At 47.2% G+C, this 27,338-nt stretch overlaps 1 protein-coding gene across 1 annotated transcript in view; it reads right to left on the bottom strand.

The window, feature by feature from the left end:
• The window catches only part of LOC144683184 (voltage-dependent L-type calcium channel subunit alpha-1S-like), a 258,879-nt gene that overhangs the window by 106,509 nt on the left and 125,032 nt on the right, over positions 1-27,338 (bottom strand). Inside the window, exons 18-20 of the mRNA XM_078546145.1 lie at positions 25,559-25,666; positions 19,581-19,633; positions 8,005-8,145 (exon numbers count right to left, since the gene is read on the bottom strand). Coding sequence (XP_078402271.1) covers positions 8,005-8,145; positions 19,581-19,633; positions 25,559-25,666 — 302 coding nt within the window. The remainder of the gene's footprint in view (positions 1-8,004; positions 8,146-19,580; positions 19,634-25,558; positions 25,667-27,338) is intronic.

Raw genomic sequence — 27,338 nt, 5'->3', positions numbered from 1 at the left:
GCTCACCCGGGCCCCCGGCTCACTGCTCAATTGGGCCCCTCGCTCTCTGCTCACTGGGGCCCCTCGCTCTCTGCTCACCGGGGCCCCTCGCTCTCTGCTCACTCGGGCCCCTCGCTTTCTGTTCACCCGGGCCCCCGGCTCACTGCTCAATTGGGCCAATCACTCTCTGCTCGCTCGGGCCCCTCGCTTTGGGCTCACTGGGGCCCTCGCTCTCTGCTCACCCGGGCTTCTGGCTCTCTGCTCAATCGGGCCCCTCGCTCTCTGTTCACTAGGGCCCCTCGCTTTGTGCGCACTGGGGCCCTCGCTCTCTGCTCATTCGGGCCCCTCGCTTTGTGCTTACTGGGGCCCTCGCTCTCTGCTCTCTCGGGCCCCTGGCTCTCTGCTCAATTGGGCCCCTCGCTCTCTGCTCAGTGGAGCCCTCGCTCTGTGCTCACTGGGGCCCCTCGCACTCTCTCTCTACTCACTGTGCCCCTCAATCTCTCTGTATTCACTGGGGTACCTCTCACTGACTCAATGGGCCCCTTTCTCTGTACTTACCAAGGCCCCCCTCTCTCTCTGTATTCACTGGGGCTCCTCTCTCTTTGTACTCACTGGGGACCCTCTCTGTCTGTACTCACTGGGGACCCTCTCTGTCTGTACTCACTGGGGACCCTCTCTCATATTTTACTCACTGGGGACCCTCTCTCTCTGTACTCATAGCGGCCCCTCTCTCTCTGTACTCACTGTAGCCCCTTTCTCTGTACTCACCAGGGCCCTTCTCTCTCTCTGTATTCACTGTAGCCTCTCAAACCCTCCTTACTCACTGGGGTACCTCTCTCTCTCTGTACTCAGTAGGGCCCCCCAGCAACCCCCCAGCCCCCACTCTTTCTCCGTGCTCACTGGGGCCTCTCTCTCTCTCTCTCTCTGTACTTACCGGGGCCTCTCTCTCTCTTTTCTCAACAGGCACCCCCTCCCTCTCTGAGCTCCCTGGGGCCAGTCACTCCCTGAACTCTGTTGTACCCTCGCTCTGTGCTCACTGGAGCCCCTCACTCACTCTCCCTGTACTCACTACTGCACCTCTCTGTCTCTGCTGGCTGGGCCCCTCTCTTTCTTCGTGCTCACTAGGATCCTTGCTCTCTGCTCACTGGGGATGCCTCTCTGTACTCACTGTGGCAGCCCTCTCTGTATTCACTGGGGCCTCTCTCTCTCTCTCTCTCTCCTCACTGGGGGCCCTCGCTCTCTGCTCACTGGGGCCCCTGGCTCTCTGCTCACTGGGGCCCCTGGCTCTGTACTCAATGGGGACCCTCTCTCCGTACTTATAAGGACCACCCTCTCTCTGTACTTAACAGGGCCCCCCTCTCTCTCTGGATTCCCTGGGGACCCTATCTCTCTGTACTCACTGGGACCCGTCTCTCTCTGTACTCATTGGGGCCCCTCTCTCTATGCTTAATGGGGCCCCTCTCTCTCTCTGAGCTCACTGGGACCAATCACTCCCAGAACTCACTGGGACCCTCGCTCTCTGCTCACTGGGGCCCCTCACTCTCTCTCCCTGTACTCACTGCTGCACCTCTCTCTCTCTCTCTGAGCTCACTGGGACCAATCACTCCCAGAACTCACTGGGACCCTCGCTCTCTGCTCACTGGGGCCCCTCACTCTCTCTCCCTGTACTCACTGCTGCACCTCTCTCTCTCTCTCTGAGCTCACTGGGACCAATCACTCCCAGAACTCACTGGGACCCTCGCTCTCTGCTCACTGGGGCCCCTCACTCTCTGCTCACGCTGGCCCCTGGCTCTCTGCTCACCCGGGCCCCTGGCTCTCTGCTCACCCGGGCCCCTGGCTCTCTGCTCACCCGGGCCCCTCGCTCTCTGCTCACTCCGGCCCCTGGCTCTCTACTCACTAGGGCCCCTCGCTCTCTGCTCACTCGGGCCCCTCGCTCTCTGCTCACTCGGGCCCCTCGCTCTCTGCTCACTGGGGCCCCTCGCTCTCTGCTCAATCGGGCCCCTCGCTCTCTGCTCACTGGGCCCCTCGCTCTCTGCTCACCCGGGCCCCTGGCTCTCTGCTCACCCGGGCCCCTGGCTCTCTGCTCACTCGGGCCCCTCACTCTCTGCTCACTCGGGCCCCTTGCTCTCTGCTCACCCGGGCCCCTCGCTCTCTGCTCACTGGGCCCCTCGCTCTCTGCTCACTGGGGCCCTTGCTCCATGCTCACTCGGGCCCCTCTCTCTCTGCTCACTGGGCCCCTCGCTCTCTGCTCACTCGGGCCCCTCGCTCTCTGCTCAATCGGGCCCCTCGCTCTCTGCTCACTCGGGCCCCTCGCTCTCTGCTCACTCGGGCCCCTCGCTCTCTGCTCACTCGGGCCCCTCGCTCTCTGCTCACTCGGGCCCCTCGCTCTCTGCTCACTCGGGCCCCTCGCTCTCTGCTCACTCGGGCCCCTCGCTCTCTGCTCACTGAGGCCCCTCGCACTCTGACTCTCTCTCTACTCACTGTGCCCCTCAATCTCTCTGTATTCACTGGGATACCTCTCACTGACTCAATGGGCCCCTCTCTCTGTACTTACCAAGGCCCCCTTCTCTCTCTGTACTCACTGGGGCTCCTCTCTCTCTGTACGCACTGGGGCCCCTCTCTCATATTGTACTCACTGGGGACCCTCTCTCTGTACTCACCAGGGCCCTTCTCTCTCTCTGTATTCACTGTAGCCTCTCAAACCCTCCTTGCTCACTGGGGTACCTCTCTCTCTCTGTGCTCAGTAGGGCCCCCCCATCCCCCACTCTTTCTCCGTGCTCACTGGGGCCTCTCTCTCTCTGTACTTACTGGGGCCTCTCCCTCTCTCTTTTCTCAACAGGCACCCCCTCTCGCTCTGAGCTCACTGGGGCCAGTCACTCCCTGAACTCACTGGGACCCTTGCTCTGTGCTCACTGGAGTCCCTCAATCTCTCTGTACTCACTGCGGCGCCTCTCTGTACTCACTGGGGCTCCTCTCTCTGTACTCACTGGGGCCCCACTCTCTATACTCAGTTGGGCCCCCCTCTCTGTATTCACTGGGGCCTCTCTCTCTGTACTCACTGTGGCCTCTTTCTTTGTACTCACTGGGGCCCCTCTGTACTCATTGGGGCCCCTGTCTCTGTACTCACCAGGGCCCCTCTCTCTGTACTCATTGGGGCCCCTCTCTCTGTACTCACTGGGGCCCCTCTGTCTGTACTCACTGGGGCCCCTCAATCTCTCTGTACTCACTGGGGCCCCTCTCTCTGTACTCACTGGGGCCCCTCAATCTCTCTGTACTCACTGCGGCGCCTCTCTCTCTGTACTCACTGGGGCCCCACTCTCTGTACTCACTGGGGCCCCTCAATCTCTGTACTCACTGGGGCCCCTCTCTCTGTACTCACTGGGGCCCCACTCTCTATTCTCACTTGGGCCCCTCTCTCTGTATTCACTGGGGTACCTCTCTCTGTATTCTCCCGGCCCCCTCAATCTCTCTGTACTCACTGGGGTACCTCTCTCTGTATTCTCTAGGGCCCCTTGCTATGTGCTCACTGGGACCCAGCGCTCTCTCTCTCTCTGTACTCACTGCGGCACCTCACACTCTCTGTTCATTGAGGCCCATATCTCTATACTCGCTGGAGCCTCTCTGTGTACTTACCTCGGCCCCTCTCTCTGTATTCACTGTGGCCCCTCAATCTCTCTGTATTCACTGGGGTACCTCTCATTGTATTCACTGGGGGCCCTCTCACTGTACTTACCAGGCCCCCCTCTCTCTCTGTATTCACTGGGGCCCCTCTCTCTGTACTCATTGGGGCTCCTCTCTCTGTACTCACTGGGGCCCCTCTCTCTGTACTCACTGGGGCCCCTCTCTCTGTACTCACTGGGGCCCCTCTCTCTGTACTCACTGGGGCCCCTCTCTCTGTACTCACTGGGGCCCCTCTCTCTGTACTCACTGGGGCCCCTCTCTCTGTACTCACTGGGGCCCCTCTCTCTGTACTCACTGGGGCCCCTCTCTCTCTCTCTGTACACACTGGGGCCCCTCTCTGTATTCACTGGGGCCCCTCTCTCTGTACTCACTAGGGTCTCTCTACCTGCACTCACTGCGATCGCTCTCTATCTCTTTCTGTCTCTCTCTGTACTCAGTAGGGTGCTTCTCTCTGTACTTACTGGAGTCATGCTCTCTGCAATCACTGCAGCCCCTGTCTCGGTACTTACTGGGGCCACTGTCTCTGTCCTTACCAGAGCTCCTGTCTCTGTACTCACTGGGGCTCCTCTCTCTGTACTCACTGGGGCTCCTCTCTCTGTACTCACTGGGGCTCCTCTCTCTGTACTCACTGGGGCTCCTCTCTCTGTACTCACTGGGGCTCCTCTCTCTGTACTCACCAAGGCCCCTCTCTTTGTACTCACTGGGGCTCCTCTCTCTGTACTCACTGGGGCTCCTCTCTCTGTACTCACTGGGGCTCCTCTCTCTGTGCCCACTGGGGCCCCTCTCTCTCTGTACTCACTGGGGCTCCTCTCTCTGTACTCACTGGGGCTCCTCTCTCTGTACTCACTGGGGCTCCGCTCTCTCTGTACTCACTGGGGCTCCTCTCTCTCTACTCACTAGTGTCTCCCTCTCTCTTTCTAGTCAGTGGGGCCCTCTCTTTGTACTCACCGAGGTGTCTCTCTCTCTCTGGGCTCACTGTGGCCCCTCTCCCTCTATCTGTACTCACTGGAGCCCCTATCTCTGTACTCACTGGTGCCCACTTTCTGTACTAACTGGGGTCTCTCTGTCTCTGTACTCACTGGGGCGCCTCTCTCTGTACTCACTGGGGCCCCTCTCTCTCTGTACTCACTGGGGCTCCTCTCTCTGTACTCACTGGGGCCCCTCTCTCTCTACTCAGTGGGGCCCCTTTCTCTGTGCCCACTGGGGCCCCCCCTCTCTCCTTCTGTGCTCACTGGGGCCCCCCTATCTCTCCGTACTCACTGGGGCCCCTCTCTCTCTACTCACTTGTGTCTCCCTCTCTCTTTCTAGTCAGTGGGGCCCTCTCTTTGTACTCACCGAGGTGTCTCTCTCTCTCTGGGCTCACTGTGGCCCCTCTCCCTCTATCTGTACTCACTGGAGCCCACTTTCTGTACTAACTGGGGTCTCTCTGTCTCTGTACTCACTGGGGCGCCTCTCTCTGTACTCACTGGTGTCTCTCTCTCAATACATATTGGGATTGCTCTCTCTCTCTCTGTAGTCAGTGGAGCCTTTAACCTGTACTTACTGCTTGGCCTGTCTCCGCACTCAATGGAGCTCCTCTCTCTGTACATACTGGGACTTCTCTCTCTGTGCTCACTGGGTCCCCTCTCTCTGTGCTCAGTGGGGTCTCTCTCTCAATACACATTGGGATCGCACTCTTTCTCTCTGTAGTCAGTGGAGCTTCTAATCTGTACTTACTGTTTGCCCTGTCTCCGCACTCAATGGAGCTCCTCTCTCTGTACGTACTGAAGCCCCTCTCTCTCTGTATTTACTGGGGCCTCTATCTCTGTGCTCACTGGGGCCCCTCTCTCTGTATTCACTGGGGCCCCTCTCTCTGTACTCACTGGGGCTCCTCTCTCTGTACTCACAGGGGCTCCTCTCTCTGTACTCACTGGGGCCCCTCTGTACTCATTGGGGCTCCTCTCTCTGTACTCACTGGGGCTCCTCTCTCTGTACTCACTGGGGCCCCTCCCTCTCTCTGTATTCACTGGGGCCCCTCTCACTGTACTCACTGGGTCCCCTCTCTCTCTGTGCTCACTGGAGCCTTTCAATCTCTTTGTACTCACTGGGGCCCCTCTCTCTCTACTCACTAGTGTCTCCCTCTCTCTCTCTACTCAGTGGGGCCCTCTCTGTACTCACCGGGGTGTCTCTCTCTCTCTCTCTCTCTCTGTGCTCACTGGGGCCCCTCTCCCTCTATCTGTACTCACTGGAGCCCCTATCTCTGTACTCACTGGTGCCCTCTTTCTGTACTCACTGGGGTCTCTCTGTCTCTGTACTCACTGGATTCTCTCTCTCAATAGACATTGGGATTGCTCTTTCTCTCTCTGTAGTTAGTGGAGCCTTTAACCTGTACTTACTGCTTGGCCTGTCTCCGCACTCAATGGAGCTCCTCTCTCTGTGCATACTGAAGCCCTCTCTCTCTATACTTACTGGGACCTCTCTCTCTGTGCTCACTGGGGCCCCTCTCTCTGTACTCACTGGGGTCTCTCTCTCTCAATACACACTGGGATCGCTCTCTTTCTCTCTGTAGTCAGTTGTGCATCTAATCTGTACTTACTGTTTGCCCTGTCTCCGCACTCAATGGAGCTCCTCTCTCTGTATGTACTGAAGCCCCTCTCTCTCTGCATTTACTGGGGCCTCTATCTCTGTGCTCACTGGGGCCCCTCTCTCTGTGTTCACTGGAGCCTTTCAATCTCTCTGTGCTCACCAGGGCCCCTCTCTCAGTACTCACTGGGGCCCATCGCTCGCTCTCACTGTGCTCACTGGTGCCCATCACTGTCTCTCTCTTTGTACTCACTGGGGGCTCTCTCTTGGTACTCACTAGGGCCGCTCTCTCTGTACTCACTGGGGCTGCTCTCTCTGCATTCACTGGAGCGCATCTCTCTGAACTCACTGGCGTGCCACTCTCTGGACTCACAGGGGTGTCTCTCTGCGGGCTCACTGGGGTGCCTCTCTCCAGACTCACTGGGGCTCCTCCCTCTGGACTCACTGGGGCTCCTCCCTCTGGACTCACTGGGGCTCCTCTCTCTGGACTTACTGGGGCGCCTCTCTCTGTACTCACGGGGCCCCTCTCTATGTACTCACTGGGGCCCCTCTCTCTGTACTCACTGGGGCCCCTCTCTATGTACTCACTGGGGCCCCTCTCTATGTACTCATTGGGGCGCCTCTCTCTGTACTCATTGGGGCGCCTCTCTCTGTACTCACGGGGCCCCTCTCTCTGTACTCACTGGGGCCCCTCTCTATGTACTCACTGGGGCCCCTCTCTATGTACTCATTGGGGCGCCTCTCTCTGTACTCACGGGGCCCCTCTCTATGTACTCACTGGGGCCCCTCTCTCTGTACTCACTGGGGCGCCTCTCTCTGGACTCACTGGGGTGCCTCTCTATGTACTCATTGGGGCCCCTCTCTCTGTACTCACTGGGGCGCCTCTCTCTGGACTCACTGGGGTGCCTCTCTCTGGACTCACTGGGGCGCCTCTCTCCGGACTCACTGGGGCGCCTCTCTCTGGACTCAGTGGGGCACCTCTCTCCAGACTCACTGGGGCGCCTCTCTCCGGACTCGCTGGGTCTCTATCTCTCTGCATTCACTGGGTCTCTCTGTTTTACTGGGTCCCTCTGTCTCTCTGCGCTCACTGGGTCTCTCTCTTTCTCTCTCTGTACTCACTGGGATCCCTCTCTCTCTGTACGCAACATTAGGTTCTCTGTACTCACTGGATCCCGTCCCTCTTGCCTGCCATCCTTAATGTATTTTAAATAATTACTTAATTATATTAATCACTTATTTATGTTTCTTTTTTATATATTTTATTAACTTTACCACAAGTTTGTGCACTATTTTAAACCTTGGGGATAGAATAGAACTTACCCTCTTACCAGATACTCACCAAACAGCCAGCTCCTTTCCCTGTGCCAGAGCAAAAACCAATTTCTATGGGGTGAGAATGATAGAAAGAGGAAACAAACAACTCCTTCCCCCACTTCACCGAATTCCCCCTTTCACCAAACTCAAAGTCTTCACTCAGTTACCTCAGCTGCACTCCATTTGCCCCTTTCTCTGCACGTACTGGTCAGTCCCCTCTCTGTGTAGTCACCGGGTCTCTTTCTCTCTCTACTCACTGGGTCTCCATCTCTCTCTGTGTACTCACTGGGATCTCTCTCTCTCTGCTTTCCGGGGCACCTCTCTCTACTCACTAGGGCCCCCCTCTCCCTCTGTAACTCATTGGAGGCCCTCTCTCTGTTTTTGCTCTGGTCCCTCTCTTTCTCTCTGTACTCACTGGAGCACCCCCCTCTCTCTCTGTACTCATTGAGCCCCGCCCTTGGTACTCACTGGGGCCACCCCTCGAAGGTGGAAACAGTAAAGAGAGCCATCATTGCCAACAAGACATTGTCAAAATTGAAGTCGCTGTTAATCCACATGCGCTGGTGGACTGTAAGCTGGCCCGGTTCACCATAGACAATAAACTGTCCCCTGAGAGAGAGGAGGGGAGAAGAGGGGAAGGAGAGAGCAGGAGTTATAGAGTGCGAGCAAGAGAGAATAGGAGTAGAGAGAGGTAAGAGAGAGTTGGGAAAGAAGGGTGATGAAATGGAAAGGGAGAGAGGCAGAGGAGGGGGAGGAGGGGAAGAGAGGGAGGAGGGAGAGAGGGGGAGGAGGAGGGAGATGAGGGTGAAGAGGGAGAGAGGGGGAGGAGAGGGAGAGAGGAGGGGAGGAGGGAGGGGAGGAGGGAGGGGAGGAGGAGGGAGAGAGAGGGAGGAGGGAGAGAGAGAGAGAGGGAGGAGGAGGGAGAGAGTGAGAAGGGAGAGAGGGAGGAGGGAGAGAGAGAGGGAGGAGGTGGGAGAGAGAGCGAGAAGGGAGAGACAGAGAGGGGAGGAGGGAGAGAGAGCGAGAAGGGAGAGAGAGAAGAGAGAAGGGAGAGAGGGGTGAGAGAATAAATGTAGTTTTACACAGATATTTCAATGGGGTAGGACAAATTGAGAAGTGTGTTAAAAAAGCTTTATAATTGACGTAAAAACAAGGAAGTTATGCTGAACCTTTAGGAAAGCATGGTTCAATCCTGGCTCTCGTATTGTTCTCAATTCTGTCTTACTTTAGGAAGGATGTCAAGACAGTAGAAAGCACATGGGAAAGTTTTAGCATGATTCCCGGGGTAAAGGAAAGGCCAGAGAAGCTGAGATAGTTTTACTTCAAGCAGGGAAAGTTAATGGGATTTTTAATCAAGGCATTCCAAATTATGAAGGATTTTGATAGAGTTGAAAGGAAGAAAGTATTTCAAACGTAATGATGGTCAGTAACCGGAGAAGTCAGGATTAAGATGTGTCAAAAGTAGCAAAGTGAAAATGAGGAGAGTATTTTTTACTCAGATTTTAGATGCTGTTATACCTTCTGATTTCCATAAGTTCGAAATAATCACACTTTTAGACTCAAAATGCTTCATTGAGCGTACTTCTTGCTGCATTCCATTTGGCTGGCGAACTAATATATTGTTGCTCAGCACCTGAATACAGTACATCAGTAAATGTGGCAACCCGAATGTACAATTAGTTCATAACCCTTTATGAATAACATAACCACGTAACTATAGTATAACAAGTTATTAGTTATGGTAATGAGCTAGTGACGTGTATCATGATGTAATAGTGACATCTGTAGCTTTTTTTAACTCATTCATGAGATGTGGGTTTTGCTGGCTGGGCCAGCATTTATTGTCCATTCCTAATTGCCCTTAAGAAGTGGTGAGCTGCCTTCTTGAACTGCTGCAGTCCCTGTGGTGTAGTTACACCCACAGTACTGTTAGGAAGGGAGTTCCAGGATTTTGACCCAGTGACAGTGAAAGAACGGCGATATATTTCCAAGTCAGGATGGTGAGTGACTTGGAGGGGAGCTTGTAGGTGGTGGTGCTCCATCTATCTGCTGCCCTTGTCCTTCTAGATGGTAGTGGTCGTAGGTTTGGAAAGTGCTGTCGAAGGAGCCTTGGTGCAGTGCATCTTGTAGATGGTACACACTGCTGAAGTGTGTCGGTGGTGGAGGGAGTGAACGTTTGTGGATGTGGTGCCAATCAAGCGGCCTGCTTTGTCCTGGATGGTGTCAAGCTTCTTGAATGTTGTTGGAGCTGCACTCATCCAGGCAAGCGGACAGTATTCCATCACACTCCTGACTTGTGCCTTGTAGATGGTGGGCAGGCTTTGGGGAGTCAGGAGGTGAGTTACTCGCCGCAGGATTCCTAGCCTCTGACCTACTCTTGTAGCTACACTATTTATATGGCTGGTCCATTTCAGTTTCTGGTCAGGATGTTGATAGTGGGGCATTCAGTGACAGTAATGCCACTGAATGTCAAGGGGTGATGATTAAATTCTCTCTTGTTGGAGATGGTCATTGCCTGGCACTTGTGTGGCATGAACGTTACTTGCCACTTGTCAGCCCAAGCCTGGATATTGTCCAGGTCTTGCTGCATTTGGACATGGACTGCTTCAGTATCTGAGGAGACACGAATGGTGCTGAACATTGTGCAATCATCAGTGAACATCCCCACTTATGACCTTATGATAGAAGGAAGGTCATTGATGAAGCAGCTGGTTGGGCCAAGGACACTACCCTGAGGAACTACTGCAGTGATGTCCTGGGACGGAGATGATTGACCTCCAACGACCACAACCATCTCCAACCAGCGGAGAGTTTTTCCCCTGATTCCAACTGACTCCAGTTTTGTTAGCACATCTTGATGCCACACACAGTCAAATGCTGCCTTGAAGTCAAGGGCAGTTACGCTCACCTCATGTGCTAGAGACTCTGAAGAGCAGATGGAATATCCGTACCTAAAAGAGATGTACCTACCTAGTAGCTCATCCTGTATCTAGTGTATATAGTGTAATTAAAGTAGTTTTGAAGTAACCTCCCTGAGTGAGACCAGAGTGGTAAGAGGGAAACCTTCCCAGTACAGATTAGGTTACAAGACCAACACACTAAACGTGGTGGCAGCAGTGGTGATACCAATCTAACAACAATTTGGTGCCATTGACAGAACACCCACAGCGAGAAAATGGAAGATGACTTGTTTGTAACAAGAATTTGAAAACGTAACTTGCTGAGAAGCACACCAAGAATCAGTAGTGATTTAAGCACCAGTTCAGCAGTCACTGCCTGTTCCATAGCCATTCAAAAACCTCGAAGGTCCACAGAGAGACCAACATTGAGAGTTATAGAAAAACAACTTTCTAAAATATTGAGCAGCGCAGGTTTGGACACCAAAGACCTGAAGCACCAGGTTAGTTCATTCCTCAACATAGTAGTGTCTATCGCCAATGATAATCTCTTGAGGCAGGGGGTAGAAGAGATCCCCATAGACTTTGTAATTGTCGTAAAAACATTTGATGCGTATTTTAGTCCGAAACAGACCTCATCGTCAAGTGAGTGTGATTCAATCAGAGATCCCAAAGACCAGGGGAATCTGTTGAATCGTTCTACTGACCCGTCTCGGTTAGCCAGTTGTTGTGAGTATGGGAAATTGAAAGACAAACTTGTTACTGACCGCATTGTCATCGGAGTCCGCAACAAGAAGCTGTCAGATTTCTTACAGGCAAAAGACATCTCACATTCGATTGACCAAGAAAACCGACTGGACTTCAACCCTGAATTACAGAGCTGCACCCTTAACTAATGGTTTTTCACTGGTGTAACTGCTCCTGGGCTGGCAGCTGAAGACACAAGTCCCTTTGCTGCAATAAACCTGCATTCGTTTTGGCAGCTGGCCATAAAAGTGTGAGGAACATGGAGACCGGCCTACATGAAAAACAGAAGAACTGGTAGAACTCCAGAGATAGAGTCAAGACTCCAGCCCCCTTAATACCATGCTGGAAAGTCTGAATTCAGGATCAAAAACCTGAAGGCACAGACCTTCAACAAACATAACAACCACATTTCTATCTCATCCAAACGCTATTAGGCAGTTTCAGAAGAAACAGGAAAGCCCAGATCTCATTAGCACCTATGAGAACACATGTTTGATTTCCATACGCTTTGGGATGAAGGGCCGAAGAATACATCAATTAACTCGCAGAATGCTGATCCATCCAATGAACCAGTTCAAGAGCATCACCCCAACACAACAGTCACAACAACAAGATCAGAGAGAGTTGTGAAGGCACCACAAAGGCTTCATCTGTGAAGTTCATGCTTTGGGAAGAGATGGTGGTAGTGTAAATGTAAAGAGTTTAAGAAATAGTCTAACATTATTAAAGAAGTTGATATTATACTTGGGGGTAGGTGTGGTATAATGGGTTACTAATTATGGTAATGAGCTAATGACCAGTATCCCGATGCAACATTAGTAGTCATGTGCTCCAGACTCTGTAGAGCAGATAGAATAATCTGTGCCAAAAAGAAATGTGCCTACCTAGAAGCTCATCCAGCACATAGTGTATATAGCAGTATTTAAAGCAGCAATCGACTTTAAATAAAGTAGTTTTGAAGTAACCTACTTGAGTCGGACCAGAGTTACTCACGGTAACTGGGAAACCTCTTCAGTATTGATTAGGCCATGAGACCAACATACTAAACAATAACATTTCTCTTTCTTTAAAAAAAATGCATCTATATAGTACAACTGTTCCAAATACTAACTTTTTTAATTACCCAAACTAAAGAGCATTAACAATTGATTTTAATAATTAAATTGTACACCTTTCCAGTCTGTTATAATTTGTGTATCAGTTAGATGTTTGGATGTTGTGCTTCCATCTTGTAGATTTGGCCTTCATCACTCTCAATAATGAGTTGGTACTCTGCATCAACAATATTACGTGTGTTGCTCCTGATGTTGCAGGAGTCATTCTTAATGTTGCTAACATTGTGCAACTTGCAGAGGACTTTGTTGATGTTTCACCGCTTGTTGATGTTGTCTCGCTGGTTAGTGATGTTGTCTCGCTGGTTAATGATGTTGCTGGTGTTGGTGATGATCTTTTCTGCTTTTTCAGCTCAGACGTTGGTCAAATACAGATTCTGTTCCTTCTCTTTGCTTACTGGTTTCTGTCTCAATGATGTACGACCTTGGAGTCTCTGCTTCAACAACAACTTTTGCTGGGTTCCAGGTTTTCGTGACTGGATCCTGTGCATGTATAGTTTGTCCTTTCAACAGCTCAGGCAGGGATTTAGTTTGCTTCCAGAAGTGTTGACCTCCTTCTACCTGTGCATCAGTGAGTTGCAGATTGACAGGTTTCGCTCTGTTGTAGTATGACAGACTTCTCTCCTTGCATACTACTTCTCTAAGCTTGTTGAAACTCGTCTCGTGTGATTCTGATTACTAGTACTCAACATCTTCTTTCATCTGCTTTCGTAGGTTTGGCGTGTGTTCTGACATGTGAGGTATGAAAGAACTCATGTACTAGAGCAAGCCAAGGAAACTTCTCAACTCTTCCTTGTCTCTTGGAGCTTCCACTTCAGAAATCATGTGACTTTTTCAGGATTTAGCCTGATTCAGTCAGCTGCCACTTCTGAAGAAATGGCAACTGTCACCTTCACAATGTATTTGCATTTGGCTTGATCCCAGCTTTCCTGGTTCTCTCCATGACTTCATGCAGATGGTACTCATGATCCTTTTTCATCGACACCATAGATCTGCATATCATCAGTATGTCTTGTCTACTTTCTGCTGCAACACATCCTGGCTCACGTTAAGGTCAAAATCTAGATGCAGGAATTCGTAGTGAGCAAAGAGCGTGTTGAACATTGTCGCCTCAATTTCTCCACATTGAGGAAACTCTCCATCGTGTTTTGAGGCACGACCACCATGCTAAATGGGAGAGATTTCAAACAGATCTAGCAACTCAAGACTGGGCATCCATGAGGCGCTGTGGGCCATCAGCAGCAGCAGAATTGTACTCAACCACAATCTGTAACCTCATGGCCCGGCATGTCCCCCACTCTATCATTGCCACCAAGCTAGGGGATCAACCCTGGTTCAAAGAAGAGTGCAGGAGGGCATGCCAGGAGCAGCACCAGGCATACCTAAAAATGAGGTGTCAACCTGGTGAAGCTACAAATCAGGACTACTTGTGTGCCGTACAGCATAAGCAGCAAGTGATAGACAGAGCTAAGTGATCCCACAACCAACGGATCAGATCTAAGCTCTGCAGTCCTGCCACATCCAATCATGAATGATGGTGGACAATTAAACAAATCACTGGAAGATGAGGCTCCACAAATATCCCCATCATTAATGATGGGGGATCCCAGCACATCAGTGCAAAAGATAAGGCTGAAGCATTCACAACAATCTTCAGCCAGAAGTGCTGAGTGGATGATCCATCTCGGCCTCCTCCGGAGGTCCCAGCATCACAGATGCCAGTCTTCAGACAATTCGATTCGCTCCATGTGATATCAAGAAACAGCTGAAGGCACCGAATAGTGCAAAGGCTATGAGCCCTGACAATATTCCAGCAATAGTACTGAAGACTTGTGCTCCACAACTTGCCATATCCCTAGCCAAGCTACTCTAGTACAGCTACAACACTGGTATCTACCCTACAATGTGAAAAAGTGCCCAGGTATGTCCTGTACACAAAAACCAAGGTAAATCCAACCTGGCCATTTACTGGCCTATTAGTCTACTCTTGATCATCAGTAAAGTGATGGAAGGGGTCATCAACAGTGTTATCAAGCAGCACTTGCTTAGCAATAACCTGCTCACTGACACTCAGTTTGGGTTCCACCAGGGCCACTCAGCTCCTGACCTCATTACGGCTTTGGTTCAAATATGGACAAAGAGCTGAACTCCCGAGGTGAAGTGAGAGTGACTGCCCTTGACATTAAGGCAGCATTTGACCGAGTGTAGTGTCAAGGAGCCCTAGCAAAACTAGAGTCAATGGGAATCAGGGGGAAAACTCTCTGCTGCTTGGAGTCATACCTAGCACAAAGGAAGATGGTTGTGGTTGTTGGAGGTCAATCATCTTAGTTCCAGGACATCACTGCAGGAGTTCCTCAGGGTAGTGTCCTAGGCCCAACCATCTTCAGCTGCTTCATCAATGACCTTCCTTCCATCATAAGGTCAGAAGTGGGGATGTTCACTGATGATTGTATAATGTTCAGCACCATTCGTGACTCCTCAGATACTGAAGCAGTCCATGTCCAAATGCAGCAAGACCTGGACAATATCCAGGCTTGAGCTGACAAGTATAAGGAACATATCTTTTCATTTCTGTTGGACTGTTGTAAAGTACATATCTTTTTATTTTCTGTTGGACTGTGGAGTAAAATTACAATAGCTGCAGTTTAAAAGACATGTCCACTGGAACAGGATGAAAGATATACAGTGTTGCAGTCCTGGAACAGAGTGTGCTATGAAAGACAGGATGGTGCCGGAAAGGAGTCCTGGACCAAGGGAGCTGCCTGGCAACAATTGGCTCCTGACCAGGTGACCATGGTTTTGTGTGAGGGCAGTGCAGGAGAATAGCTCCTAGCCTGAAAGGAACAAGGCCTAAAACCTCTTTCTCCTGTGTGTTGAAGATTCCAGTAATTCCACAATAATAGCTAGCTGGCTTTTTCTCCTCATATTTCTTTAACCTGCTCTCTCTCTCTCTCTCTCTCTGAAAACCAGGAAAAAGGGGAAAACCACTGTTTGAGACATTGAAAAGCAAACTCTCAACCAGTGAACTGAAGTCTGAAAGTGCAGGAAGACCATCTCGTGTCATCAACAAAGAACTGAAAGGAATTTGGAAGACATCAATCAAAATCAACCCATTGAACCCTGTACTTCAGAATTGGTGCTATTGAAATGTTTTATCCAACCCTTAAAATCCATGTTTTGTGTGTCTTATGTGTCTTGTATGTACGTGTATAGGGATTTAAGAAGGGGTAGAGTTTAGTTTATAGAGTTAGCAATTAGCAGTTCATATTTCTTTCTTTTGCCACTGTAACGACAGTTTGTTCAATAAACAGTTATTTACTTATTAAGTTTACAAACCTGGTGCTCGTATTCTGTTAACCTAAATTAAACAGTTAGGTAGAATTGGGGCAATCTAGTGGTTTGGTCAAATTTTTCACATTTGTTGCAGCTCGTGGAACAGTGGGGCTTGATATTACAGTGCCCAGTGAATCGTGACGCAAGTGACAAGGAACATTTGCACCACACAAATGCCAGGCAGTGGCCATCTCCAACAAGAGAAAATCTGACCATTGCCCCTTGATATTCAATGGCATTACGATTGCTGAACGCCCCACTTTCAACATCCTGGAGGTTACCATTGACCACAAACTGAACTGGCCTAGCCATACAAATACTGTGGCTACCAGAGCAGGTCAGAGGCTAGGAATCCTGCGGCAAGTAACTCACCTCCTGCCTCTCCAAAGCTTGTCCACCAACTGCAAGACACAAGTCAGGGGTGTGATGGAATACTCTCTATTTGCCTGGATGAATTCAGCTCCAAAAACACTCAAGAAGCTTGACACCATCCAGGACAAAGTAGCCCGCTTGTTTGGCATGCCATCCACAAACATTCACTCCCTCTACCACCGAAGCACAGTGGCAGCAGTGCGTACCATCTATAAGATGCACTGCAGCAATTCACCAAGGCTCCTTAGACAGCACTTTCCAAACCCACGACCACTACTATCTAGAAGGGCAATGGCAGCAGAAACATGGGAACACGCCACCTGGAAGATCCCCTCCAAGCCACTCACCATCCTGACTTTGAAATATATCACCGTTCCTTCACTGTCGCTGAGTAAAATCCTGGAACTCCCTTCCTAACAGCACTGTGGGTGTACCTACATCACATGGACTGCAGCAGTTCAAGGAGGCAGCTCACCACCACCTTCTCAAGGGCAATAAATGCTGGCCTTGCCAATGACACTCACAGCTCATGAATCAATAATAAAAAGTGAAGATTCCTTATCAAGCTTCACACTCTAGTAGCCATTTCTGGCATCAAGTTTGCTGAAACCTTTTGCCATTGCCAGTTCCGGCATGATCTCTTCCAGGGTTCCTCTTTATTGCTTGCTTAAGATCTTTGGGATGCAGGTAAATTCTTAGCCATCCATTTGGCTTCTCTCTCACCACAATGGAATTTACCTAATCTGTAGGCTCGTGACTCTGGTGACTATCTTCTTTTCTTCCATCTCCTGCACTTCTCTTTTCAAGCTTCCCTTTTTGTTCTATTGGTACTTTATGTGAGGATGAATCTGGTTTCATCACTGGATTATTGGTGATGTGATACTCAAAATCTTCAAAGCATCCCAGCAAAACACTCTAGGTAAATTTGTACCACATCTTCCCAGCTTCTGATCAGAGGGCACTTTTTACTGGGTATGCTACCTTGAGCCCTTAGTGTCAACTCCTTATTTCATGGTTCAATGAGGATAGGATGCAGCTCTTCGCAACTTCTCAAACTCATCATCATCTCCAAGGTATGGATGTTTTGGTTTCTTTTCCTTCTCATTCAGCCTGTTGTTCTGTTTCTGATTAATTCATTTACCATCTTCTTTTCTTGTCTTTTCCCACTGATTGTGTTTTCCACAAGCTCTGCAGTTTGATCCATTTCCTTTCGTCTGTGAACTCAGCTCCTGCATATCTTTGTCTCTGTCTGGTATGCATTCTTTTGTTGCTGTTTCACTGCATTTATCCTTCTATCTTTTTCTTGACTTAACTGAAGGCTAACTGTTTGGGTAGTTAGCGTCCTCATCTGTCTACTTGTGGCTTCATGGGCTCTGGCAGTGCCTACTGCCTGCTATACTGTGAGCTTGTCCTTTCCAATGAAATCTTTTTGTACTTTAGGATGTGCAGAGGCCCAAATGATCTGATCTATCAGCCTTTCATCCGTTTCCTTGAATTTCCATTATCTAGCTGCATTTTTCAATCTTGTCAAGAATTCTCAACAGGCTCACCTGGTTACTGCCTCAGGTTTTTAAAATTGGTGGATCCGATGATTTGACTTCGGCTGAATTTTTCAAAAAATTTTGCCTGGGGTTTTACTGTCATGCTTATGCATTTCCCAGCTATTAAACAAGTTTAACTGTTCCTCTCCAGCCCACAAAAGGATGTACCTGACCCTTTCGTCTTCACACATGCCTTTTACAATGCTACTGAGTGTTAATCCATTGCTATCCCCGGCTGTCCACAGCCGTTTATTGTTGTCCATTGTTGCCCATTGCTGTTTATTGCTGTCTGTTGCTGTTTGTTGTTGTCCATTGTGTTTACTGTTATCCATTGTTGTCCATTGATGCTCATTGCTGTCCAGTGATACTCATTGCTGTCCATTGATGCTCATGGCTGCTCATTGCTATCGATTGCTGTTTATTGCTGTCCATTGCTATCCATTGCTGTTCATTGCTATCCATTGCTGCTTATTGCTGTTCATTGTTATCCATTGCTGCCCATTGCTATTCATTGCTATCCTCGCTGTTTATTGCTGCCATTGATATCCATTACAGTTCATTACTATCCATTGCTGATTATTGCTGCTCATGACTGTTCATTTCTATCAATTGCTGTTTATTGCTATCCGTTGCTGTCCAATGCTCTTTATTGCTGTCCACTGCTGTTCATTGCTGTCTATTGCTATCCATTGCTGCCCATAGCTGTTTCTTGCTGTCCATTACTATTCATTGCAGTTTATTGCTATCCATTGCTGCCCATAGCTGTTTCTTGCTGTCCATTACTATTCATTGCAGTTTATTGCTGTCCATTGCTGCCCATTGCTATCCCTTGCTGTTTATTACTGTTCATTGCTGCTTATTTATATCCATTGCTGTTCTTTGCTGTTTATTGCTATTGATTGCTGTTTATTGCTGTCCATTGCTGTCCATTGCTGGCAATTGCTGTCTATTGATGTCTATTACTGAGTATTGCTGTCCATTGCTGATTATTGCTGCTCATGACTGTTCATTGCTATCGATTGCTGTTTATTGCTGTCCATTGCTATCCATTACTGTCCATTGCTAGCTATTACTGTCCATTGCTATTCATTCCTGTCCATTACTGTCCTTTGCTGTTTATTACTGTCCATTGCTATTTATTGCTGTTCATTGCTATCCATTGCTGTCCTTTGCTATTTATTACTGTCATTTGCTGTTTATTGCTGTCCATTGATATCCATTGCGGCTTATTGCGGTTCATTGTGATCCATTGCTGCTCACTGATGTCCTTTGTTCTTTATTGCTGTCCACTGCTCTTTATTGCTGTCCACTGCTGTTCATTGCCATTTCATTTTCACATTTCATGTTCTCACATCATTCACTCAATTTTTTTTTCTTTTTCTGGCACTAATTCGGGTTGGATTTTCTCAATCTAATTCAACATTTATTTGTTTGATTCTCACTCACTAACATCTGCTGCCACCATGTTATGTTTTTTGGTTCCCACATGTTTGAATTAATCATACTTCTAGACTCAAGATTCTTGAGCTTGCTGCTCTCCATGTGGCTGGTAGACTGATATGTTTTTACTCACTACCTGACAGCACTGTATCAGTAAATTTGCTCGCCACCTGACAGCAGTGTATCAGCAAATCTGGAATGCTGATGTACATCCACATAACAATTAGTTCCTAGCTCTTTACAAATATTATAACAATAATAACAATATAACTGATGCAATGCCTGAAAGGGTGGTTGAAGCGGATTCAATTATAACTATCAAAAGGAAATTAGATATATACTTGAAAAAGGGAAATTTATGGTGCTTTGAGGAAAGGACAGGAGAGTTGTATTAATTTGACAACTCTACCAGGACAGGCACAATGGGCTGATAAAGCACAGAAAGAGGCCAATCATTTATTCCTAGAACCTTGAACCCAGCTTCTGCGCTTAACCTGAAGCCTTGGTTCTCAGGTCCCAGATAGCCTCAGTGTCATCTTGAGCACCCAGTCCCCAACATTCATTGAAACAGTGGGGCTAAATCATGCCCTACCGACACTTACTTGCAGTCTTCTTCTGTCATTTTGGCAGGATCATTGCAGCTGTAAAACTTTCCCTAAATTGAAGAAATTAAAAAATTAGCAGTAGAAAGACCAATGACAACACAGAGATTTTACAATGTCAGTTATGTAGGGTAAAGCATCAATTCAAAATCAATTCCAGAGTCCTACTCGAAACTGGCAACACCACCAGTTCCCCTCCAAACCACACACTATCCTGGCTTGGAACTATATCGTCGTTCCTTCACTGTTGCTGGATCAAAATCCTGGAACTCTCTTCCTAACAGCATCTACAGAACATGAGCTGCAATGCTTCAAGACCGCCATCACCTTCTCAAGGGCAGTTAGGGATGGACAACAAATACTGGCTTAGCCAGCAATGCCCACATCCCATGAAAGAGTAAAAAATAGAAAAACAGCAGAATATCAGCAACAATGCAGTGCTCCAGTTATACATGCTAAACCCATGCCCTCATCCCCCTCCCGGTAATAAATCCTTAACTCCATTTTTCAAAAATAATTCCTCAAACACCAATCCCAGTGTTAATTCCTTAGCCAGATGTTCCAGTAATAATTTATTAGTCACAAGGTCCAGTGATAATTTCCCAGCATCTCTCTTAGTTGTGATAATGGAAGACTGTAATTACCCCAATATTGAATGAGGCAATGGTTGTGTTAGGGCAGAGAAGTGTGTTCAGGAGAATTTTCTTGATCAGTGTGTTTCCTGCCCAACAAGGACAGAGGCATTGCTGGATCTAGTCCTGTGCAGTGAAGTGGAGTATGCTTCAGTCAGAGAGCATCTCGGAACCAGTGAAAACAGTATTGTAAAGTTTAGATTCATTACGGAGGAGGATAAACCGCAATTGAGAATAAAAATACTTAACTCGAGGAGGGCTAATTTCAGTGAATTGAGGAGATATTTGGTCCGTGTAACTTGGAGTCAAAGACCTTCAGGCAGAAATGCAATGGCAAAATGGGCAGCCTTTAACGAGGAGATGGTTTCAGTTTTGTCTAAGTGCATGTCCACAAGCAGGGAAAAGGGATAGCAACCGAAGTCCCAATTCCTGAATGATGAAGGAGTTAGAGAGTCAGGTGAAGTATGGTAGATGTCAGCTTAGGAATATGAGAGAGAATCAGACTAAATATAAAAGTACAAAGGAGAAGGGAAAAAGGCAATAAAAGGGTAAAGAGACAATATGATAATAAATTGGTGACTAACAGAAAAAGGAATCCAAGAGCTTTCTTCCTGCATGTTAACAGGAAAAGGGTTTGTCAAAGGAGCTGTGGGGCCAACTGGGGAGCAAAATGGAGATCTATTGGTGGAGACGGAGAGCATGGCTGAGGCACTGAATGAGGACTTTGCATCGGTATTTACCAAGAGGATTTGCCAAAGCTACAGTAAATGAGGAAGTTACCAGGATATTGGTTGAAATGAAAATGGATAATGATGACGTAATAGAAAGGTTGCCAGAACTTAAAGTGGGTAAGTCAGCCAATCCAGATAGGATACATCCTAAATTGCTGAGGTAAGTAAGGGTTAAAATTGAAGACGTGTTAGCCACTGCCTCCCAATCCTCCTTAGATACAGGGCTGGGAGCAGGGGACTGTGGGATGGAAACGTTACACCGCCTCCTAATCCTTAGATACAGGGCTGGGTGCAGGGGACTGGGGAATGGAAATGTTACACCGCCTCCTAATCCTTAGATACAGGGCTGGGTGCAGGGGACTGTGGGATGGAAATGTTACACCGCCTCCTAATCCTTAGATACAGGGCTGGGTGCAGGGGACTGGGGAATGGAAATGTTACACCACCATCTAATCCTTAGATACAGGGCTGGGTGCAGGGGACTGGGGAATGGAAATGTTACACCACCATCTAATCCTTAGATACAGGGCTGGGTGCAGGGGACTGTGGGATGGAAATGTTACACCACCTCCTAATCCTTAGATACAGGGCTGGGAGCAGGGGACTGGGGAATGGAAATGTTACACCGCCTCCTAATCCTTAGATACAGGGCTGGGTGCAGGGGACTGTGGAATGGAAATGTTACACCATCACGGATGAAGAACGGAGATGTATAAACCTGATAATTACAAACATCTCACTTTAACTCTTAGAGACAATAATCTGGGAAAAGATTAACAACCACTTGTTCATGCAAAAACTAAAAGGAGAATAAGCAGGGTTTTGTTAAGGGCAAATTGTGTTTGACTAATTTATTTGCATTTTTTGATGAGGTAACAGAGAGAGTGGATGAAGACATTGTAGTTGATATGTTTAAGGACTTCCAATTGATGTTTAATAAAGTGCCACATATCGGTGTTTAACAGTGTGGATAAAACATAATCAGGCTTCATACCAATATTGAAGCCAATAGGATAAAAGGGGCAGTAATAAGTATACCAAATTGGCTAAGGGTTAGAAAACAGAGTTGTGGTGAATGGCTGTTTCTCAGACTGGAGGGAGGTATACAGTGTATTTATTGAGGTTCTGTACTGGACCACTGCTGCTTTTAATATATGTTAATGACTCGGACTTGGGGGTATCGGGACCAAACTTAAAAGCTGCAGGCGACACAAAACTTGGAACAGGGTGAACTGTGAGTAAAAGACAGAGAACAAAGACAGTTGGGTGGAATGGGTTGACACATGGCAGGTGAAATTCAATGCGGGAAAGTGTGAGATGATATACTGGCATTTTGGTTGGAAGAAAGAGGAGAGACAATTCATTGTAAAATGATACTGTTTTAAATGAGGTGCTGGAACAGAGGGTCCTGGAGATGTTTGGGCACAGGTCTTTGAAGGTGATGGCCGAAAACCAGGCATATCCAAAAAACAAACTTTTTTTTGAACGAACCCTAATGTGAACCTCACTGACATTTTGCATGAGAAGTCTGTGACCCAAGCTGACATGACCCTCACCAAACTGACCTGACATTTACTGCAGGAAATCTAGTTGTTACTCAGACCTTACCTTGTGATTTTTGTGGTTATTTAGCACTTTTATTCCACCATGTCAAAAAGGCTATCACATACCCTTATGGATAACAGTGAAATAAAGAAAAGAAAGCATAATTCATTATCAACTGCTAAGAAAGCAGAGTTGTTGCAGAAACTTGGCCATGGTACGTTTGTGAGGCAACTGAGTGAGGAGTGAGGAATATGCTATACGATTTAAAGAAGCAGAAAGACCAATTGTTGAAATTTTATATTGAAAATGATTCACAAAAGTTAACGAATAATAGAAAAACTCTGTATAAGTCAAAAAATTATGAACATGACGGTGTTATGATGGAGTGGATTCGTCAGGTTTATGCTGACTGGCCCATCGATCATGCAGCAAGCCAAGATCTACCACGAAGAATTGAGGCTTGAAGGTGCATGTGAATACACGACAGGTTGGTTGCAAAAATTCAAGAAGTGTCATGGTGGTTTGTGGTGATAAAGCCTCTGCAAACCATGATGCCGCTGAAAAATATATTGATGAGTTTGTTGTGCTAATTTCAGATGAACACCGTTCACCTAAACAAATTTACAATACTGATGAAAGGAGTCTGTTCTGGCGGTACATCCCTAGGAAAACACTAGCAACAGCTGAGGAGAGTGCACCAATGGATGTTAAGGATGCTAAGGATAGCTTGACTATCCTTGGTTGTGCCAACGTGGCTGGCACACAATGTAAATTGGCTGTAATTAGGAAGAGCAAATGTCCCAGGTGCTACAGGGGTATTCGGACATTACCTTTTCACTGCTATGTCAATAAGAGAGCCTGGGTAACCAGGGACATGTTTTCTAATTGGTTTCACAACCACTTTATACCTGAGGTACTTGCACATTGTCGTGTAGCTGGACTTGAAGAAAACTTTAAAATGGTGTTGATCCTGGACAATTGTTCAGCACTTCTCCCTGAACTACTGAAGAACAATGTTTTCGCTGTTTACTTTCCCCCCCAACATAACATCATTCATTCAGCTGATGAACCAAGGCATTCTTGGGTCCATGAAAGGTAAATATTAAGACTCTCCCTTGAATAGTATACTTGGTGCTTGGTGCTGTGAAGAGTGGCCTGGGAGTGAAAGGCTTCCAAAAGGAATTTACAGTTAAGGATACCATCTACATATCTGCTAATGCCTGGTGCCTTGCTGATAAAGATGCCTTGACCAATGGCTGGCACAACCTTTGGCCCGCAACAATGTTTGTTAAAGACGATAGTATTAATGAAGACTTTGAAGGATTTTATGTAAACAAGGAAATAAATCTGGTAAACCAGCTCCACGAGTATGCAAAAAGTTTATCATTGGAATGTGTGAAAATAGGCTGAGGATATCGAGGAAGTGTTTAATATTGACAAAACTGCTCCGTTGTGCATTCTTTGACCGACGGGGAGATTGCAGAAATGGTGTTACATCAAAATGTTATTATTAAGATATATGACGGGTTGATAGATACACTCGAATTGGGTACACTTATAAGTGAACAGGAAGTAGTGTCAATGTATAAAATAAAATAAAAATTTATTAAACAAAAGACCAATATTGATGAGGCAGATGAAGCTAGAAGAACAATTCAAGAAGGCCTCCTCTGAACCCTCTCCTACAAGCTTCTTTAGCCAGGTTTAATTCATGTAGACATTATTTGGAGCAGATAACACCAAGGCTATTGTGTAAGTACTTATTGTTTTTCAATCGTGTTGATAAAGCAATGTAATATTATATTATAGGTGTAATAAGTGTCAACAGGTAATAAGTAGAGTGTGTGAGAGTTGGCAAATGGAGAAACAACCTCGTATTGGGAGACTATAGCTAGTGTAGGCTTAGGCTATTGTCATGTAAGTAGACCTAGACCTACTGTATATACGGTAACTATATCACATCTGAAAACCGAAAATATCTGAATACCGAAACGCAATCGGCCCCAAGGGTTTTGGAAAAAGACTACTCGCCTTGCAGTATGGTTCCATGAGGGAGGGATTGCAGTTAATGCGGCTGGACGGTTGTTCTCAGAGAAGGCTAAGAGGAGATTTGCTGGAAACGTTTAAAATCATGAAGGTTCAAATGGAGTAAATGGATGGAAACTGTTTTAAATGGCTGAAGACTCTATAACCAGAGGGCACAGATTTAAGGTGATTGGCAGGAGAACCAGAGGCAAATTGAGAAAAACCTTTTTGAACAATGAGTGGTGAGGAATTGGAATGTGCTGCCTGATAGGGTGGTCGATATAGGTTCAATAATAGCCTTCAAAAGAGAATTGGATAAATGCTTGAAGGGGAAAAAATTGCAGAGAAATGAAGTAAGAGTGGGGTTGTGGGACAAACTGGATCATCTTCGAGATAGCCAGCACAGGCCCAATGGGATGAATAGCCTCCTGTACAACTAATTCCAGTAATAATACCTCAATCACAAGTCTCAATATAAAATTCCTCAGTCATATATTCCCAATAATAATTCCTCAGCCTTATGACTCAGGAACAACAGTTCAACAACAAGTTCCAGTCATAATTATGCAACTCAAAAGGCTAGGAATAGTCAGCTCTGCATCCCTATAATAATGGCTCACCTCATATCCCAGTAATATATACTCCAACCATTGACTCAGTAATTATTAATCATCTCATTCCTCAGGCCCATGTGCCAATAACATTTCCTAGGGCTGATTTCCCAGGTCGTGTCCTGGGTGGATTTGATTGACTGAACTAAGCCAATACAGGGCTAGTGTGAAATAGAGGGAGAAGTCCTTTAAAGAGCCTCCAGTTCTTCGATCCATCAGAACCAGATCATCAGAAAGACTTATTGCTTGTTTCCAACTCCTGCCTGATTTTACTTTCTCACTGCCCTGGGTTAAACTGATACAGAACCAGAAATATCTGCTCTTTATTCTGAGTTCCCTGAGTGCTGTTGATCACAAAAGGGGAAGTTGCATTCATCATTAATGGTCTGTTCAACATCAGTCTTACTTACCAAGATCTAAAGCCTGCCTCTTACCTTGAAAAGCTGCACCCCGAGGCAAGCAAACATGAACTGTAGGAGGGTGGTGACAATCACTATATTCCCAATGGTCTTGATGGCCACAAACACACACTGAACCACATGCTGCAGGAGAGGCAGAGAAACAGAAGATCAAACACTGACACTGACTATGCAATCCAAGCTGGCAGTTCTCTCACAAAACATCCTTTAAAAAAAGCAGCTCGAGACAGATCTGGGCAGAGAGGATCAGTCGGTCAGAGCTGGACACAGAGGGACTGAGGGTAAGAGCTGGGCACAGAGGGACTGAGGGTAAGAGCTGGGCACAGAGGGACTGGGGGTAGGAGCTGGGCACAGAGGGACTGGGGGTAGGAGCTGTGCACAGAGGGACTGAGGGTAGGAGCTGGGCACAGAGGGACTGGGAGTAGTGTGAGTTTTTTCTATGTAGAGTATTTTAATTTATCTTAATTCTGCAGATATCTGACTTCAAATTAACGCAATAAAATCAATAAATGTTGCTTTGAACAAGGCATAACCATAAGGCAATGATGGACTCGTGAGTAATAAAAGAGAAAATTTATTTTAAAAGGAAAAATTATGCTTAACAACAGAAAACAGACTTTACCGCTTCAAACGAGTGATCAGGTCAGTGAAGTGGCAAGGTTACCCTCCAGTTTCTTTGTTGACAGCAATTCTTTCAAATTCTGCCTCAGATGCATTCAGTACGTGACTAGGCTTTACTTTTATCCCCTAATTTATCCATACCTCACTTCAAACCATGTCTGTGTAATTTCACAATTGTTAATTTAATTATTGGTTTGTTTTAATTGGGGTTTGACCACCTACATAAGTTATCCTTTCAAAGGGACAATGTTTCTTTTGTAGTACCTTTTGTTGTCTCATTTTGTACAATTGTCTATTGTCCACTTCGGTCAAAGCTAGAACTGCGCTTTAACACAAAATATCTGAATTGATGCTCACCCAAAGCAGAATCTTACAGTCCTGTTTAACCTTTACTTTTACTGTCCTTTTAATCCTTTAATCTCACAGTCCTGTTTAACCTCATAAGCTTTTGAATCCAGCACTAACAGAACTAAAAACAAAAAACTACTGCGGATGCTGGAAATCCAAAACAAAAACAGAATTACCTGGAAAAACTCAGCAGGTCTGGCAGCATCGGTGGAGAAGAAAAGAGTTGACGTTTCGAGTCCACATGACCCTTCAACAGAACTGAGTGTAGTTAGGAGAGGGGTGAAATATAAGCTGGTTTAAGGTGGGGGGCGGGGGGAGAGAAGTTGCGGGTGGGGTGGTTGTAGGGACAAGCAAACAGTGATAGGAGCAGATAATCAAAAGATGTCACAGACAAAAGGATCAAAGAGGTGTTGAAGGTGGTGATATTATCTAAGAAAAGTGCTAATTATGAATGGATAGCAGGACACTCAAGGTACAGCTCTAGTGGGGGTGGGATGGAAAGACTGACAAGGTAATAGTTGTAGATTTAAAAATAATGGAAATAGATGGGAAAAGAAAAATCTATATAAATTATTGAAAAAAACAAAAGGGAGGGGGAAGAAACGGGGTGGTGATGGGGGAGGGAGTTTAAGATCTAAAGTTGTTGAATTCAATATTCAGCCCGGAAGGCTGTAAAGTGCCTAGTCGGAAGATGAGGTGCTGTTCCTCCAGTTTGCGTTGGGCTTCACTGGAACAATGCAGCAAGCCAAGGACAGACATGTGGGCAAGAGAGCAGGGTGGAGTGTTAAAATGGCAAGCGACAGGGAGGTTTGGGTCTTTCTTGCGG

The sequence above is a fragment of the Cetorhinus maximus genome, chromosome 8 (assembly GCF_964194155.1).
Source record: "Cetorhinus maximus chromosome 8, sCetMax3.hap1.1, whole genome shotgun sequence".
In the NCBI taxonomy this organism is placed as follows: Eukaryota; Metazoa; Chordata; class Chondrichthyes; order Lamniformes; family Cetorhinidae; genus Cetorhinus; species Cetorhinus maximus.
This window is presented reverse-complemented; position numbering and strand designations above follow the sequence as displayed.